Consider the following 20,094-nt stretch of genomic DNA (forward strand, 5'->3'; position numbering starts at 1 on the left):
ACCAGGAGAGGAGGCCAGCCATCCAGAACTCTAACAGCAATCCAGGAGTCCAGAGCAGGATGGTGACAAGAGGTGACAGAAAGCAATACCAACAAGGGACAAAACAGAAGGGTGTCTCGTTGTACCTGCATCTTATCCATAGGGATTCAACTATGGGAGTGTGTGTGCACGCATGAGAGAAAGGGAAGAACAATCTAAAATGTGCAGATTCATCTGCCTGCCCTCCTCTCAGTGGTCATGTTTCAGACAGTGAGCATGAACCTATGAATCTGATTTCTTCACTTCGTCTCAGCTCCCACATGCCTCTCATAGTCTGAGCATCTCACAGTGAGTCTAGTGTTTAAAGGTCTTTCCTTATGCATAGTATGGATCTCCAAAGCAAGTCACTGTGTGCTCATAAAACCATATATATTAGACTTTATGAGTGATCTAAGGAATTATCAGAACTGTGACTCCACGTAATTTCCTACCTTCTCCACTTTAGACTTTTAAGCCCTAACAATGAGTAAGAGGCAACTCCCTAAAAATGTCTAAAAGATGTTTGTTATAAATTTAATGAGAAAATGAAAGAATGAATAAATAGCTGAAGAGGAGGAGACAGAGATGAGGATAAGCCTCAGGCTGTAGTCCGAGGAGGTTAGGGGATCACTGAGACAGTTATTGAAGCCCAGAGTTAGAACTTGTTTTAAAGAAATGTCAGCAGATTTCACTTTCTGTGACTTTCATGTCATTACACATGTCATTTCTTTGGATGAAAGCATTTATTCTTCTTTCCCAACCTGAACTACTTTGACTCTCCTTCAAGACTTGGCCTAAACATCACATTCTTAGTTAAGTCTTTTCTGAACCCACTGTAAAAATCTAGTTATGTGCTCCCTTAGCACAAATTATGTACTACTTCCATCATAGGACTATTGATAATTGCTTCATGATCATTTATTGCAGCCTCTACTGATCTGGGAACACATCAGAAGCCAGAATTTAGTCATTGTTTATTACTGATTCCCCCAAATAGAACCCGGAATGTAATAAAAATTAAGTGAGTTTGTTCAGACACACTGAAATTAATAAGACACCCATGCTGGCAGTTTGAATACTGGTTCTAGGATGCAGTAGCATCCTTGGCCTTAGAGAGAGCACAGAGTACTTCCTCGCTACTTGATTTTGATCTTGTCCAGTAGTTTTCAAAGTGTAAAATGAAATATCTGAAAGGGAGCAGGGTGGTTCCTGAGATACATCCAGGGGGTTGTAAGGCCAAAATTATTTTAATAATAATATTAAAACATTACTTGCTATTTTCACTGAGTCGATATATTCACTAATGGTTCAAAGACAACATTGGGCAAAACTGCTGGTGCACGAGCATGAATCAAGGTTGTGCCATGGAACTGTACCAAGAGTCACGGGGTTCCTCACAGCCAAGCACTCATGGCAAAAGAAAATTCCAGTTTCTCCATAAGTTTCCTTAATGAAGCAGTAAACAGGATTACTTTTATTAAATCTGGACACCTGAGTAAATATCTTTTTAATAGGCTGTGTGAGGAAAGGAGAAGTAAGCTTAAAGCACTTGTGCTGCATGTCCCCAAGTATAGGCGTTATCTGGAGGAAAAGCCGTATGTGACTGAGATGCAAGGTGCACTACCTACTTCTTCACTGGAACACCACTTTTATTTGAAAGAATGACTAACAAACTATGATTTCTGACACTTTGTGTATTTAACAGACACTTTGTCAAAAGCAAACAACATGAGACTGTCACTTCTTGGAAAACACCCAAACATACTTGTTAATGATACAATTTGGGCTTTGAAGCCAAAATTAAAATTTTGTAAAACATTTTGTATCAATATAATAAAGGTCTGGCTCCATTTTTTCTATTCGATAGGCCCACCCCTTTCTTCTTCCCTGCTGTTTCACATTTGGGCAAAGTGATAAGAAAGCTCTGGTGCTGTCTCCTTGGAGTTTAGGACAAGTTCAAACCACAGACGCCCTGCATACGCACAGGAATAATCACTCTGCCTCCGCCTCCTAAACACAATGAAAACTACAACCACTATCCCCTTGTTTCAATCAAGTCCGTTCAGACCAGTTTGGGTGCATGCCCTGCTCTTTCCTGAAAGCCTCAACGCAGAAGGAATGAAATTTTTCATACGCTCTGGTCCTTGTGTGGCATCATCACTCTTGACATCGAAGCCAGTTTTGGGCGAGAGATTGATCCCACCCTCTGTGAGCAACCACAAGACAATAGGCACTGTGAGCAGGATGGTCTAACAATGACTACCACCACCTGGGGGTCTTTCTTCTCTTATTTTTGTCTTGCTAACCAGTTCTGCAGCCTGTTGGGCAACATGCACCTGGGGCTGCTGCCTCCTGGTGAGCTTGCACTCTGAGCTAGTTTGTGCAGCACATGTGGAGTCCTACGGACACTCTGTTACAGATTAAAGTGACCAAAATCAGAAGCTTTGATAACTGACATTTAGGAAAAGGAGTCCTAAAATGTGATTGGTGCCTTTTTTAAAGTCACCCTGGGTAGTGTATCATGGCCCAGATATGTATATATATACATCTCAGATTGAATTGTGAGTCTTGTTTTCATCATAAGCTGAGACTAACTGACATTAGGCTCATCAAAAGACTCATGCACTGGGACTGTCGTTTGTGTGTATTACCCAGGAGTTGACCCCTGTTCGATAAAACATTCAGGGACAAACTGATACACCTGTGCCATAGGGTGGTCATTCATGTGAGGAAGGGCAACTAGTATGCGGCACACTGACATACAAGCTCCAAGGGCACCTGGCTCACCAAGAGTGTGAGGCTGAATTTGCCTCTGTTATTGTTGCTTCTTTGCTTCTGTCACAAAAAAAGATCCTGATCTTCAGTGTTATAGAGGGGAAATCTCTGATGTCCCAAGGCACAGATTCTAACAGAAATGGAGCAGAATGTTTCACCCCAGTTTCCTCAAAGCGCCCAGAGGAAACTATGAATTTATTGGAAAACTGAAAACTACTGAAAAAAATTTAAAAAGTGATCACCAAAGATTCTGGGTGCCACCACATATCAGGATGCTAAATGGCCATTCCAACTCCACCACACCTACAATACAGGTATTCAGGTGAGGTTATGTGGGGGATGGAATTCCTGACCCTGATGACATTGATGGAGATTCCCTGCATGGAGAAAGGCAGGGAACGGCAAGACCTGCCTTGAAGTATTCCTCATGACTACTCAAAAACTTTTCAGGTGGAGGAAACAGAAGCTAAAACAAAGGTCTATGATTTGACCTAACTGAAAATCCAAAATTGACTAAAAGAATTTGTTCAATGGAAAGATGAAAAGGGAATCAATTGTTTTTTGCACTTCCATAACACTAGCTCTGAATTAACTTTAACATCTGTCGAGATGTGCCAATTGGCAGGCATACCTCACGATCCTCAGATTAATAATTTATTAAAAACCCCACTTTAGTCCATTGAAATGGCCCATAATATGCACTTCTGCAGCATTCTAGAGCTATCTCCCTGTCTTTCTTATCCACTGGGTATTCACAGCATGGAAAATAGCCCGTCCCACTACCAGCACTGTAAATGCTTATGCCAATCCTTGGAGGAAGTAGAAAAGCTACTGGGGGAAACTGGCATGGTGAAATAGCTTTATTATTATTTTGTTGAATATCCCAAAGGACCAGAGGCCATTACTAGCCCCAAGCAGGGCCTTTTGATACTGACACAACACAAGTCTTTTAAATAAGGGTACCCCCAAATTATCGAACATCCTTACCACCCCATAATTGCCAGGCTGCCACTATTAAAAAAGTATTAGCCTAAAGTTATTAGTTTCCCATGAAGAACAAGAGGAAATCCAAATAAATGTTTGCCTATCAAGGAAATAAAGGAATAAGAATTATAAAGGAGGCAATGATTCTTATAAGGAAACCTCCAGGCAATCAGCCTCTCAAAACCCAAGGTCCTCATCAAAAGGCATGATATTAGAGACTCCAAAATCTGGGTTTCCCAAATTATTTCATCTTGAGCACAATCCCTGAAGAGTTACAAGCATTATTATGGGAGACTATGGGGAAGGTACGAGGTCTCCAATGCCAGGCCATAACTGATACACAGCAAGTTGCCTCCAGACCTCTGTGACTTCCATGCCCTTAACATCCCGAGGGCCGACCACCCAACATGCTGATTTTAAGAAATGGCAACCACCACAAGCCAGCTAGAGACCCGGCATCACCCCTGGGCACCAGCCGCCACCTGGGAACAACGGTCCCTATCTCTCTGGTGGTTCACTGGTCTCCCCACAACTGGCGAATCTTCATGGTCTTTATACTGTGTTCACATTACAGTTATATCTAGGATCTCATAAAATTTAAACAAGGCACCCCTTATATTCTTAGGGGAATTATAAGACTTAAAATATAGGGCAAACAGGTATGCCTCATTTTAACCATCAGCACTATTTCCTTTCCTAAAGTCCCCGTGGTCAGAACATTCATTGCCCTAAAATATTCCATAGCGTGCATAGATACCCAGACTCAATGGGTAATAAATTTGAATAAAATGAAGTCTTCTGCACTTACAGTTAGTTTCACAAAATGAGATCCCACAGACTATCTTCACATCCTCCTTCCACCTGGTTAAAATAGTTAAGATAGCCCAATATATTTTGAAATAAGGCCTACAGGAATTAAGAGTCATTATACAAGACTTACTAAAGGAAGGGGTCATTGTTCCAACTGTCTCTCTCTTTAATAATTTGGCCAGTGCTTAAACCTGATGAAAATAAGTGATACCTAACAGTGATTTACTCTAACCTTACTGCTATGATATGTCACTACTGACGCCATCCAATCAGTAAGTGAAAAGTATTTTGCTGTTATAGATTTCGCTAATATATTCCCTTCAGTGCCTATTTTGATAACATCTCAGTTTAATCTCAGTTGAAATTTACCCTCCCTCACTTTTGAATGAACAATGTTTACATCGCTTGGGCTATTTCAACAGCTCAGCCATCATATTCAGTCTTTGCAGGCAAGATCTTAACTGCATTCGATTTTCTCCAGGAACACAAGTATGACATCATACTGATGACACCCTCCTCTGAGGAGAGGCAAAGAATATACTCACACAGAATATATAAACATTTGTCATAGAACTTTTCCAGTTAGGACTGAGCCCTTGTTCCCCCAGAAGATTCAAGGCTCTACCACTTCACTATTTCTGGTCATTATTTGATCAAGACATCAACTCCTCACCTAATGCTTTAAAGCAGGCCCAGCACTTACTGGACCTATTTGGATTTGGAGGCAACATATTCCTCACTTACAAATTGTACTGAAGCCCATTTATGTTGTTACTTACAAGTCAACCTACTCTGAATGCCCCGACACACAACAAAAGTCTCTCAAGTCTGTCCAAATGCAATGTAACAGGCAATCCTACTAAAGCTGCCTAGAGACTCCTTCATTGTAGAGGCATCAGCAACCTGTACTCATGTCTCCTAAAGTCTCTGGACCACCTGTGACGGCCATAAATTGTTCATGGACTTTTAGTACAAGAAACTCCTCAACTCTTTCAACATGCAAGAGAGAACACGGCTTATAAAAAGAACTGAAAAATGTTCACTGTGGTTGAGAACAGAGTGCTAGAAGGACGTAAGTCATGAAAACGGAAATCTCTCAGGTATTTAAAATAGCAGCAACTGCTGGCCATATATCGGGCTCCTCTGGAGATGGATGGAAGCTCTCACAGTCCCTGAGCCAAGCCCTCACCCAACTTTACCAGAACAATCTTTACCCAACTGCCCGTTATGCATTGGGTCATGAAGGCAGCACCCTATAAGCTCAGTCTGGCCACAGAGCTCTCCTTATTGAAACAGAAGTGGTACTTACAGGTTAGAGCCAAACCTGGGCCCTCTGGCATATCCTGCCTATAGGAGAAGATGGCTTCCTCTGTTCTCAATCCTTTGCTAGATGCAAGGGTACCAGAGGTGGTCATCCCTCTCTCAGACTCATTGGCCACCTGGAGAGACCCTTGAAATCAACTGAGTGACTAGAAAAGGGAATCTGTAAACATTACATATGGTAGTGGCATCACCATATGTGACATAGCCTGCTGTTTTCCACTCCCTAACCAGGATATCCATGATCAAGAGTGGGACCCAAGGTCAGCACAATTGGCCAAACATCCAGTGGTCACCTTAACACTAGAGAATGCCCTAGCCAATCAGTCCCATCTGAAGATTTTTACAGAATCTTTGACCACTGTTAATGGTACGGGCATCTGGTACAACCAATGGCAATGATAACGATTCTTTATCCAAGGCTGTGGTTTAAAAAAAACAAAAAACAAAAAATTTTTCCCTCTCAGATATCCAAAATATAAATCAAGGTCACACATCTCTGTATATATTAAAGGCACAATACAAGTCCTCACCAAAACATTCCCCATCACCCTCAAATTTCCAAACTTTATTGATAGTTACCAAGGCACTCATTTCACTTTTCAAAATACATAATGCTGAGTTCATAACTATGTTTTACATATACTACTAATTCATTCAGTCTTCAGTTATTCATTGAGCACCTTCTATGAGCCAGATACTAGGTTAGGTTCTGGAAATACAATGAATAAGGCAGACGTGGCCCTTGCTTGCTGTGAGATCATAATTCCCAAGAGAAATGGTCAAGCCAACAGTAAGTGAAGGTACTGATAAAAAAAAAAAATGAGCATGGAGTGCTAAGGGAACCCAGAGGGAAGACACTTACACTGAGAACTGAAGAATGGATAGAGGCCAGTTACATTTATAGGAGAAAAGCGATAAAACTGTTTTAAACATGCAAGAGAGAACATGGCTTATTAAAAGAACTGGAAAATATTCACTGTGGTTGAGAATAGAGTGCTAGAAGAATGTAAGTCATGAAAACGGAAATCTCTTAAGGTATTTAAAATAGAAGAAATTTAATAGAGGGAATTTTTTATAACTGTAAAGAAGAGTTGAGAAGATAAACAAAGGCTGAGGAAGCAATTCAGAGATCGGCGACAGCAGGAAGCTGGGGAGAACTGAGATGAACATAGTCCGGAGCTGGAGCTGTGTGGATGGGGCCACAGCATGGCGGCGACTGCCTGACATTAGTGGGGCCGAAAGGACACAGCGGGCTGGCAGGAGCTGGAGCCACAAGGAGACAGAGGAAATGTGTCCACTTCTGGAGATACCACCTGAGACAGAGTGGTGAGGAGCAGAAGTACTCTCCCACCAGTGTCTTCATTGGGCTAAATCTAGGTGGAATCCAGCCTGTGTGGAAACCCTGAAATATATCCTTTCAGTCCCACTGTAATATAGAGCAGAGAAGGGGAAGGCATGGATCACAGGGCAAACAGACAAATGACTAACACAGGGACACTTGAGAAAGATAAAACTGAAAAAGTAGGCTGCGTTAGGATCACTTAGGGTCTCATAAGTGCTTTATCTTAAACACGATGGGGAGCTTTTGAAGGGTTTTAAGCAGGAAGTATATGATTGAATTTGTCTTAAAAGATTACTAAATCTTTTAATAATTTTTTTAGCTTTGGTACTGAGTATAAAAAAATAGAAGTTTCATTATAGTAGATATGGTCATAAAACATCTGAAATAATCATTTCCCCCATTTAAAAGCTACACTAGTGTATCTAGAGACTGGAAACAAGAATGAGGCACCTGACAACCTTGTCATCAAAGAACCAGTTTGAGGGGATCACTTCTTATTTCTCCTGGAGAAGAGAAATCTGAGAGACATGACAGGAGTCTTTTTAAGTGAAGAACATTCATGTGGAAGGAAGTATAGGTTTATCCCTTGGTATTTCACAGGGAAGAGTGAAGAGTCAGGGGGGATGATGGGAAAACTGATTTATTTCGATTTTGAAGAAAAAACTTCCCCAAAACCAGAACTTTCTATCAATGAGATGAACTCCCTCTGAGATGTTAAATTCCCTCACAAGACAGTAAGTTTCCAGTGAGGAAAGGTGATCAGATACAACCATGTATTAGTCGGGGCCAGGTTTGGGGGTAGTTAGAACACCACAAAATTCAGCAGCTTAATACGGCAAACGTTTAGTTTCTCATTCACACTGCAAATCCAATGTGGGGCAGAAGGGATCTTTGCTCACAGTGGTTCTTCAGTGAGTCAGTGATGGGCACACCAACATCCACAATGACCACAAAAGTGGGAAAGGAAAGGTCCTCTTAGAGCCTCTGTTCATAGGTGACATGATCATTCCTCATATTTCATTAGCCATAGTATGTCACACCAGCACAATTACTTAAAAGGGTTATGCTCAGAAATACTAAGAGAAAGCACTAATGACAATCATAAACTTCCATGTCTTGATTATACTTGTCCTCCCTACCCTGCAGGATGTTTGGGAGGATAATATCCCATGCATGCAAGTTCATCATAACAAAAACATGCCATGGAAATAAATGGTGAGCTTCTGATGTTCTACATCTTGTTCACTGTTCTCTCCCCAGTCCCTCCACCATGCTTGATGCAGAGTAGAGGATCAACATTTGTTTGCTAAAAGACTATGTAGATGAACAAACACTTCAAGGTGATTTGACTTCTTCCTAGAGAAATGAAATTTGAGTCTAGATGTACTTAGGAAAAGGTAACTAGTCCACTATCATTCATTGGGGTATTGAAAAACAGACTTCTGTGCTTAGATCAAAGATGAATTAAATGATCTCAAAAAAAAACTTTTTTAACACCACCACCAAAAATGCTAAGTGCACAGCTTCCCCCCAGAGACATAAAAATACAGTAGATATCCTGAAATAAGGGCCTGGATTTCATGACTTGTGAAAGAGATTTTATTCTTTCTAATAAACCCCTCCTCTACCTACTCTATACTTTGTGGCTTTGCTTTATTACCATGACAGCTTGAAACACTTTCTGAACTTTATTTACTGTGTAGTAACAACATAAACCAGGCACATTGTTTTGTTCTTGCTGTACACCCAGTATCAAGAGTTCTGGCCACATAGTAGACATCCAGCACAGAATTTGTTAAATGAGTATTGTTGAGCCCAATAAGAAATGAGAAATTTGATGCTTAGAAAACCAAATCAAAAGCCAGGGCTTCTGACTTTGGGAAATATACAACTTAAGAGCTTCTGTGAGCCTCTTTGACTATGACTCTAAGCCTCCAACCTCCAAACACTAAAAAGTGTCCAGTGGAAGGAAGCTTCACTCTCAAGCTCAGCCATTTCACTTACCAAAGTCAAAGAGGAACCTCACTAGTAAACACAACCCCTTTGAGAAAAGAACCTTGCTCTTCACAACAGCAGTTTTCTGCCGAGGTGGCATTTTTCCCAACACATTATGCAAAAGCCAGTTGGAGAAGATGCTGAGGACTGTTATTTCCTAATTTGATTCTGCCATTTCCAGTAATGGAAAGCTGTACTCCAGCCATCCATCTTAATAAGTGACAGATACATTTCATTAAAACTTCCTTAAATAATTTCTTGTGGTTTTAGAAGGAAGGAAAAACAAGAAAGAGTGCTGTTTTGTGCTCCCATGCATGTCAACATTTTGAGAGCCATTAGAATGAAGCAAGATCTTGTCTTGGGTTGAGAATTAAGTGGTCAACTGATGCCAGCCCAAGTGTGCTTCTCAAATGCAGTTGCCCATTGGACAAAAGCATGAAAGGCTGTTAGACTGTGATGTCAAATGAGTAATAATAGCAATTTCATGTGATTCGACAATTCATATTACACCGTCTGTCCCTAAACACATTGCAGAATGGAAACAGGTAATTCTGTAAATTGACTCTTCTCAACTTTGCAGCTCTCTTCAGGTAAATAGGTACATAAAAAAATCCAGTGTAGTAAAAACAGCATTACATTTGATCCAAGGTACTTCAAGTCTAGTCTTGTTTCTAATACTTAGGAGTTCTATGACCTTGACCAAGTCAACAAATGAATCTCTGTGTCTCTATTTCCTCCTTTGTATGGTGAAGATATAATACTTGTCAAAACAATTTCATAGATTATGAGAATTAAATCAGATACGATAGAAAAATAAACTTGCTAACCTATGAAGAAACTCATTTAAAAAAAAAACACCTTCATGAGAGTAGGGATTTCTTTCTTTTTCCACTCCTATATCCCCAATGTTTACTGAACAATACCTGGCACACAGGAGATAATACATATTTTTGAATTAATGAGTGCAGTAGTTAAATGTGTTACCTTGACTGTGCCACCGGGTACCTAGATATTTGGTCGAACATTATTCTGGGTATATCTGTGAGGGTGTTTCTAGATAATAGTAACATTTGAAATGAGAGACTGAGTGAAACAGATTGTCCTCTTTAGTGTGGGTGGGCCTCATCCAATCAGTTGAAGAACAGAACAGAACAAAAAGACAGAGTATGAAGAAACTTCACCTGCCTGATGGCTTGAGTTAGGACAATGGTTTTCTCCTGCCTTCCAAATGGAATTTATACCGTCAGCTCTCCTGGTTATCTGGTCTTTGAACTCAAACTAGAATTTATACCACCAGCTCTCCTGGGTCTTCAGCTTGCTGACTGCAGATCCTGGGACTTCTCGGCCTCCATAATTTTGTTAGCCAATTCCTTATAATAAATCTAGATAGCTCTATCTTTATTTCCATCTCTATATACATCTTACTGGTTCTGTGTTTGTGGAGAACACAATTAGTAAAGCACAATAAAATGGACAATGTTATTAATATGCCATTAGAGTTGATTTGAACTAAGAAGTAGACAGAAGGAACTTACGGTGAGTCGGCCTAAGTAAATGTTACAAGAAAGTTCAATTTTAACTCAGGACATGCTATTTTACACTCGAAATCCCAGACAGGACCTTTCGAGGTTATGCAGTTATGTCGGTACTGCTGTCCTCGTCTCTTCTGAACTCTAATATACTTAGCGGTGAACGTGCATTATCTCATTTAATCCTCAAAAAGCTATTATACCTGCCCTGCATATGATAAAAACTGAGTCTCAGAAAGTGCAAGTAACTTGCCCAGTGTTAGTGCTGATGATGGAGCAGCGAAGCCAGACCTGAATTTCTAACCATCATGCCACTGCCTCTCAGTTTCCAACTTTGGTAGTAGAATTACTGCTGAATCACTTAGCATGCACTGTGTTATGAATATTAATAAAATCCAAATCAAACTGATTTAAACATGAAGGGAATGTACTGATTCACATAGAAAGCATAATGTAGAGCTGTCTTCAGTGCAATTTGATTCAGGCTTGTGTTCCATTTCCCTGGATCTGCCTTTACCCATGTATTTGTTTCATCTCTGACTGAAGCAAAGTAGTTACAGTGATTCCAACACAATATTCATGTTCCATATCACCCATGAAAAAGATAAAGACATAAATCTTCTCTTCTCCAAAACTTGGAGCAAGTTAATAAGCTTTACCCTGATTTGGACCAAACTGAAAAAGTCAGAGTGATCAAGGCATGTCCATATGCTGATTAGGTTAGGCCTGGGATCAACACCCAGGCAAGGACCAAGAGATAACACTGAATGGCTGAGAGTAAATTAATCCTCACCTCAGCCTCAGGAAAGACGGCAGGGCAGGAGTGGATGCCAGGTGAGCGACCAACAGATGTCCAACAGAACATCCAAACCACCACCCTCCCTTGCCCCCAAAGTGTCAGGATACTTTCTTAAATAGTGAAAAATAGCCTGTACTTTCTCATTCCTCTGAGCCAGCTGTGGCCCGGCCACTTAACATCCATCCTCCCTTCTAATCACTCAATAATCCAACAAACATGCAGTAAACATCTTACTCTGTACCAGCACCAGTGGATTCAAAGACAAATAAGACATGATTCACTTTCTTCCAACTTGAGCTTGGCAGAATGGCTCCCTGTAAAGAAGGATGGTGAAAAGAAGATGGACTATTCTGCCAGCAACAAGGTGACCAGAGAATACACCATCAACATTCACAAACGCATCCATGGAGCAGGTTTCAAGAAGCATGCTCCTCAGGCACGCAAAGAGATCTGGAAATTTGCCATGAAGGAGACGGGAACTCCAGATGTGCACATTAACACCAGACAACAAAGCCGTCTGGGCCAAAGGAATAAGTAATGTCCCACATTGTATGCAGTGCATTTGTCCAGAAAACAATGAGGATGAAGATTCATCGAACAGGCTCTATACATTGGTTACCTACATACCCATCACCACTTTCAAAAATCTACAAACAGTTAATGTGGATGAGAACTAACTGCTGACTGTCAAATAGTTATAAAACCAGGGGGAAAAAAAGATGATTCTTGTCCTCAGAGGACTTGCAGTCTGGTAAAACTGGAAACTGACCGCGAAGTGTCCACAGCAGAAAAGAAGGAAATAGCTGTGAGGTGGATGGATGTGTGAGTGTGCAATGGACAGCTGGAGTCTCATAAACCTGAACCCTTTCTTTCAGCAGGAAAATCAATCCAAAGAATTTAACTTTCCTTCAGAGCTCATTTTCTCATTTTCACTACTTTCTTTTGGGTTAGTTCCCCATTTTTTTTCTTAGACTTTGAGTCCCAGAGTATATGCAGTGCTCTGAGAATCTTCTAATTCATGCTGAGTCTAATCCCACCCACGCCTACCCTTAATATATCTCATTTATTTATTTATGCTTGGCTTGTTTTTCAACTTCATTTAATTATATACATGGGGAAGGAACAGTCTTTAAATACTCTTATTTGTAGCCTAACCTGAGCATAGCCACTGTTCAATACAAGTCTATTAACAATAAATATACTGATGAAGGATTTCAATCTCTGAAGCTATTAATCAAATGCTTTTTGACCAATTCTAAATTCATCTCATCCTGAAATATGTATAGTTCTCAATGGCTGGCAAGTTACTCTGTTTGCTTATTTTCTACTCACTGGTACAGTAATATTAGAGGCTTAGTCTCTTCTTTTTTCTCATGGAAGAATGGGGCCATAGGTAGTCTTGAGAAGCTAGAAAAAGACAAGAAAATAGATTCTCCCCTAGAGCCTCCAGAAGGAATGCAGCCCTGCTGGCACCTTTTAGCGTAATAAGACCCATTTCGGACTTTTGACCTTCAGAACTCAAGATATTAAATTGGTGTTGTTTTAGATCACTATGTTTTTGATAATTTGTTTTAGCAGCCATAGGAAACTAATACAGGAATTCAGTTCATTTGGTTTTGTTTGTTTGTTTGTTGTAATTTGGAGAGCCAGTCCTATCTTTCACTTCTTTGCAAGTAAATCTCTTTTCTTTTCTAAATGTTTTTGTCTGAGTCTTCCTTGACAGCCACCATGTAAGAGTTAATTTTCTACTAATGAAATGGTAGCCAGAATATAGATATATGTTCCAGTTATCTATTGCTATTAAGATATAGGGTTTAGTTATTTATTATAAATTATTCCACCAATTAGTGATACAAAACAAGTTTTTATTATGTGGAGTCTATGGATCAGGAGTTCAGAAAGGGCATAGTGAGGACATCTGAGTCCTTAGATGGAAGACTATAAGGCTGAGGGTATTTTGACAGCTGATTCCTAATTATCTAAAGGTTCATATACTCATATATCTAGTAGTTGATGCTGTCTGTCATCTGGGACATTAGCTGGCAATGTTGACTAAAACATCATCATACGACACCTCCATGTAGCTGGGACTTCCTTACAACATGGTAAATTTTCCAGAATGTCATACAGTTGGAATCATACAATGTGCAGCCTTTTCAGACTGGCTTCTTTAACTAAGAAATATACATTTAAGTTTCTTCTATGTTTTTTCACAGCTCGAGAGCTCATTTCTTTTTATTACCTAATAATATTCCATTATATGGATGTACCACAATTTGTTAATCCACTCACCTTTTAAAGGATATCTTGGTTGCTTCCAGTTTGAGGCAGTTATAAAAAATGCTGCTGTAAACATTCATGTGTAGGTTTTAAGGTGGACATAATATTTCAACTCATTTGGATTAATACCTAGGAGCACAATTACTGGATCATATGGCAAGACTATGTTTAGCTTTGTAACAAACTGTCTTCCAAAGTGACTATGACATTTTGTATTCCCACCAGCAGTACATGAGAGTTTCTGTTGCTCCACATCCTTACCAGAATTTGGTATTGTCCATGTTTTTAGATTTTTAGCCATTATAGGTTTATAGTGATACCTTACTGTTGTTTTGGGTTGTAATCCCCCAAAGACATATAACATTGAGTATCTTTTCATATACTTGTCATATGTATATACTCTTGTGAAATGTTTGTTCAAGTCTTTTGTCAATTTTTTAATTAGGTTGTAGGTTTTCTTATTTTTGAGTTTAAAGAGTTTTTTCTATATTTTAGATACAAGCCCTTTATAAGATAGGGATTTTGCTAGTCTATAGCTGTCTTTTTACTGTTAACAGTGTCTCTCACAGAGCAAAAGTTTTAAATTTTAGTGAACTACGGTCAATCCATTTTTTTCTTTCATGAGTTATACTTTTGATGTTATATCTAAAAATTCATCACCAAACCCAAAGCCACCTAGATTTTCTCCTATGTTAATTTCTAGAAGTTTTATATTTTTGTGCTTTGCATTTTATATTTAGCCCTATGATCCACTTTGAATAAATTGTTGTGTTAGGTGTAAGATCAGTCCTAAATTCCTTTTTTTTTTTTTTTGCATGTGGATATCCTGTATTTCCAACACTATTTGTTGAAACGACAATTCTTTCTCCATAGAATTGCCTTTGCTTTTTTTGTCAAAGATCAGTTGACTGTATTTGTGTGGGACTATTTCTGGGCTCTCTATTCTGTGCAGCTGATCTATTTGTCTATTTTTTTCATCAATACCACACTGTCTTGATTATTGTATCTAATATCGGTAGTACCAATTCTGACTTTGCTTTTAAGTATTGTATTGTCTACTCTGAATTTTATGCCTTTCCATATAAACTTTAGAATCAGTTTGTCGATATCCATAACATAATCTTGCTTAGATTTTTATTTGTATTGCATAGAGATCAAGTTGGGGAGAACTGATATCTTAACAATATTGAGTCATTTTTGGAAAATATAATCTTCCACACTTTGTGATGGCAGAGAGGTTTGCCTATGTTGTGTACTGTTGTATCTCCAGAACCTAGAAGAGCATTTATTACACAACAGGTGCCCAATAAATTTTTTTTTTTTTGCATAAATAACTGAGTCTATCCAATCAACTGTTCAACCATGCACTCTACATCTTCTAAGTCATCATCCTGACCCAGGCTCTGAGCCAAACTTCTGTGTATGGGGTAGGGGGATCCCTATCTTAATTTAGACTTCTCTGGGCCCTTTTGGTGGAACCTGGAGTCTGAGGCTATAACCCTATCCATTAAGGGGCACAGCATGAATTATCTGTCATAATCATACTTGGCCCAATTTCTTTAGTGGGGTGCAGGCCTCTTCTGTTTGAAGACTCCATGTGTCCCAAGCTGGAAAGACCCATGGATAGAACAACATTAAAATCACCCATGGATATCTCTCTCTACCCCTCATGACCATTGGGAAAAGGAGAGTTCTCTTACTAGAGACTCTGGTAATATTAGTTTCTGATGTCTCTCTATCCTGGAAAGATGTTACATTTTGTTTGTTTTTTAAACTAATATCAGAGACAGGGCCTTAAATTTATACTTCCATGAGTCTAAAGTGTCTTTGCATTCTCTTGGGAATTTCAGAGAAATTAATATGCTCAGTGTAACCTAACAAAGCTACACTGTGTTTTCTTCCTTCCTAACACTGTATAAGCCTCCCGTATTAACCCAGAGGTTTAAAGCATTCTACAGTACTCTTTAAAACTCAGTTTTACCACTAGTACACAGTGTTCCCCCAAATCAGCTGTGACTTCTGCGAGTTCACACTCATCTCTGCCCACCAGTTTTCCAATAGGGAAACAGCCATTTTCTCAAAACCAATTGGTCCCACTGCTGGGGCAGTAATCAATCTGTGGACTGATATGTTCTGCACTGGGATTCTTAGCAGTCCTAGATGAGATCCCCATGTGTAGCAGGTATAACTTTTATTCTACAATATGGAACATAAGACATTTCATATTATTTTTATCTCCTGAAATAAAATTTAATCTTCTCTGAGTTCCCATCTCACTAGATTGGTAGCAAATTTAACTTTAGTCACTACTGGAGCATACTTTCCTCACTCAGGGTTGGCAAAGTTCTCAGGGACCTACCATAGTGTGTGTCATTCAATAATGGCCCTCTGGTCCATGGCCCATTACTAATATGATCATTGTACAAGCCCATGAAATCCCACAAAGGTGAGCATCTCCTATGTCCTGGGATCATGGCCAAGGCTGACAGTCCAAGCCACTAAGTTCAGTCTTCTTGAGACGCCCAAGGAGTCATTTCCTCCTGAGATCCTGCCACTCTCCATAGTACCTTCAGGAGCCAGACACTGGTACCTACTACCCTATGAACCCGAAAACTTTTCTTTCCCTCCTGGTCTTAGGAAATGTTCTAAAATCCTCTTTTTCTAATGGTAGCCTCAATGTATTGAGCTTCCCAGATGCCACACGCTTGCCTCCTTGGGTGATGGAACAGAAGCCTTGGCGGGGTATGGAAACTGCATAACATTCACAACAAAGCCCCAATTGCTATTTCAGTAAATCTTGCTGCTATAGTTAAATTAGCATAATGATATGAAAGAACCTCTTCTCTAAAGGTTCTTATCACCAGTACAATCCAAAGCACATTTGAAACGGCCCTCTGAATCACCAATTTCTTCACTGTTGCAAGTATTGGATGAAATAAATTCTAAGGTCCCTTCTACAATTCTAAAAATGTACAATTCGCAGGGTCTTCTGCCTCCGAGAAGCTTTCCTTGTGCCACCTGTTCTGAGTGAGATGTCCCTTCACTGTGCTTCTCTGTGCACCTCTGGCACCCTGATGTGTTATTCCTGACAGCACCTTAGCACATTATTTCTAACTACCTACCTTCTTGGCTAGTCAGTGAGCACAGGGGTAGGCTCCATGCTTTTCTTATTTCTTGCTGTATTCCCAGCACCTGGTACATCGCATGGCAGGTGCTTAAAAAGTATTGGCTGAATTCATAATTGCATATAATCTAGGGGGACCAGAAGGCCCCATGACACGATCAGCCACCTGTCCCCTCTGTGGTAGAAAAAGAGCATCACAGTGGTCAATCTAGCCACATCTCTCACACCACATACCTCAAGGAATCTGGGAAGTATATCAAATGCAAGCCTGAATTTTTTCCGTATATATTTTTGAAAAAAAATATTTTCCTATATTGTTTTGCAGATAAATCTGCTAATGCTGGGGAAATAGCAATCTATCTTTAGGGGAAAGGCAATCACCCCTATCATCGATTCATACATACTTATGGGCATCTGGGTTGGGGTTATTGCTGTATGTGTACTCAGATCATCACTGAGGCTTTAAGCCCTTTGGAAAACACAATAAACTCCTCTCTTTTCCCATCCACACATGCTCATGCAGCAGCCACTCCCCTGTGCAAGCCCCACCTACCGTCATGAGACTTCTCCTCCCTGGGATTGGAGAAAATGAGCAAATCAACCCTGAGCGCACTTCTGGTAGCTCTGTGACCTTGCATTCTTCCAAGTGACCTTTCTCATGTTGCTCTTTGCATGGGCAATTCCAGCCATTACATTAGCAACACACAATTACATCTTCAAGGTAGATTCAAGTTCAGGCTCTGCCAGGATATAAATACCTTAATGAGGTGACAGCCATGCAAAACTTCTGAGTGGTATAAATCAGGGCTCTGATAGATTGAAAAGACATGTTGGCAGGTTCATGTCCCAGCACAAAGAAAGAAAAAAGAAAGTGAGGAAGGGAGGAAGGGAGGGAGGGAGAGAAAAAGGAAGGAAGGGGAACTTTCTATGATATTACTGGTGGGAGGGAGCATGCAGCACAATGTTTTAAAAAAAGTAATTTCTAATGTTTTCAGCTAATACTTGTACTCCTGTCTCTACTGCTTTGATTCCCCTACTGGTTAAAACTCCAACTGGCACACCCAGGGCTCAGTGCTTGTGTTCAGCAAGCACTCCCACATAATGGAGCATCCTTTGATATAGGTTTTCCTTGCCTCCACCAGTATCCTCCAGATACCTCTTGACCCACAGGATGGAGAGTGGGCTAAGTTTTCTACTGCACAGACTCCTAATTTCTGTTAGGCGTATAAGAGAATATAAATCTCTCATCCAGAGGCAGAATAGTTGGGGGCCACTATCTAGCATCCAACACCAGCCAGGAAAGAGAACTCCAGTGCTGGTACTCTAGCCATAAGAACCTGCTCACACACACTTGAATGGCATTTGGCTCAGTTCTATGTTAAAAGGTGATTACTTAAAATGGTCCTGGCTACTTCCTTAAGTCCAAATGTGTGCCAGATCCAGAGACAGTAGTCAGAGGCAGAATCTAAGGTCAGAGGTCAAAATGAAAGAAAATACCAAGTAATGGATCTGTGGATATACAGTCAGCCTGAAGTTGTCCCCTTACTACCATTCCCTTTGAGGGTTCAGTGGCCATTCCATGGGCATGTGTTTGCCTGTCTTAAAAGCATAGCTGTCTGAAGTGATGCCTGACACTGACAGGCCTGGTTATTATTTCTAACTACAACATCCCCCAAGATTGATCATTCACAAGATTCCCCAAGAGTTTTACAGTGGTTGTTCCCATGATGATGGGACTAGAATGATCAATCATCTTTTCCCAATTTACTCTGGGAATGGGAGGGGCCCGGTACAGTGCTATCCAGTGGAAATATAATGTGATCCACATATGTAATTTAAAATTTTCTTGTAGCTATATTTGAAGAATGTTAAAACTGGTAAATTAATTTTAATAATATATTTCATTTAAGCCAATATACTTAAAATATCATTTTAACACACAAGTTATATTTAAAAATGACTGAGATAGTTTATATTCTTTTTTTCATAGCAAGGGCTTTGCAATCCTGTGTGTGTGTGTGTGTGTGTGTGTGTGTGTGTGTGTGTGTGTATTAACTAATAGAACCTCTCAATTCAGACTGGCCACATTTCAGTTGTTCAACAGTCACTTGCACACAGTAGCTACTATACTGCATAGGACAGTCCTGGTGGAATTCCCAGAGTCACACTCTTACGTTTCCCCAATAATTCTAGAGATGCCTGCTTCAAGGTTACAGTGAATAATGACGAAGGGACTCCGAGAAAACCAGAGGCATAAAGCATGGCACACCACAGAAGCCAGAACCAGCAAATAGGGGCATATCGGTCTAACCCCAGATAGGAGGAAAGACTCCCTCTCCAGCACAGATGCTCTTCTACTCTATAAGGGATAAGGTACCCTGGGTTCCTACATGCTTTGAAAGCTGGACCCCAGGGCCATAAAATGACTGAGTCAGGTTGTGAAATGATTTGATGAGAGCTGCAACTAGTAGCTTGCAGATTTATTAGGTTTGGCCTAAAGATCAACAGCTCACCTAGTTTTTAAAAAAAAAAATTGCCCACATTTAAAAATTGAGTGATTTCATTTTTAAAATCTAGCTTTCCAAGGTCTCTCTAAAATAGAGAGATTCAGAAAAACTGAACCCTCATTTCTGCATATCAATGTGCTGCCTGAGCCAATACTCCTATCAACCTCTGATGGGGGCAACTGCTCTCCCATCACTGCAGACCTCATCTTACCCTACTGTCTTCCCTACATAGCCAGGAGTCAGTTGCCATTCAGCATCACACTTGATGTTATTTACTTAGAAGAAGTAAAATACCTCTTGACCCCATGTGTGTATCCAAAGTGGGAAAACCAAGACTGACCGAGTGAGCCATATGCTTTCTGTATCTTGCCAGACTTTCTCATTGTACCCTGCCCTGGTCCTGTGGGCATTTGAGTTTGTGACCCTGTAATGTTTCTTTGCCTAAAAACCAGCATTGAAAAGGTAGATCAAGTAGGTCCCTTTGCTACCTTAATTCCTCCATATTTTTTAAAAATCTTAAAGTTTCTCTCCCCCCTTCTTTCTCTTCCTCCCTCTCTCTCTCTCTCTCCATCCCTCTCTCCTTGTCTAAATGCACTAGCCCTTCCTTC

At 40.2% G+C, this 20,094-nt stretch overlaps 1 protein-coding gene across 1 annotated transcript; it reads left to right on the forward strand.

Moving 5' to 3' along the window:
* Window positions 1-5,826: 5,826 nt before the first annotated feature.
* Window positions 5,827-12,269, forward strand: LOC107505739 (60S ribosomal protein L31-like). The gene is given in 4 exon segments (XM_036224650.1): window positions 5,827-5,898; window positions 6,142-6,277; window positions 11,881-12,079; window positions 12,081-12,269. Coding segments are annotated over 4 exon segments (579 nt in total). The 3' UTR covers window positions 12,253-12,269.
* Window positions 12,270-20,094: the final 7,825 nt, after the last annotated feature.

The sequence above is a fragment of the Rousettus aegyptiacus genome, unplaced genomic scaffold (genome assembly GCF_014176215.1).
Source record: "Rousettus aegyptiacus isolate mRouAeg1 unplaced genomic scaffold, mRouAeg1.p scaffold_m13_p_7, whole genome shotgun sequence".
NCBI lineage: Eukaryota > Metazoa > Chordata > Mammalia > Chiroptera > Pteropodidae > Rousettus > Rousettus aegyptiacus.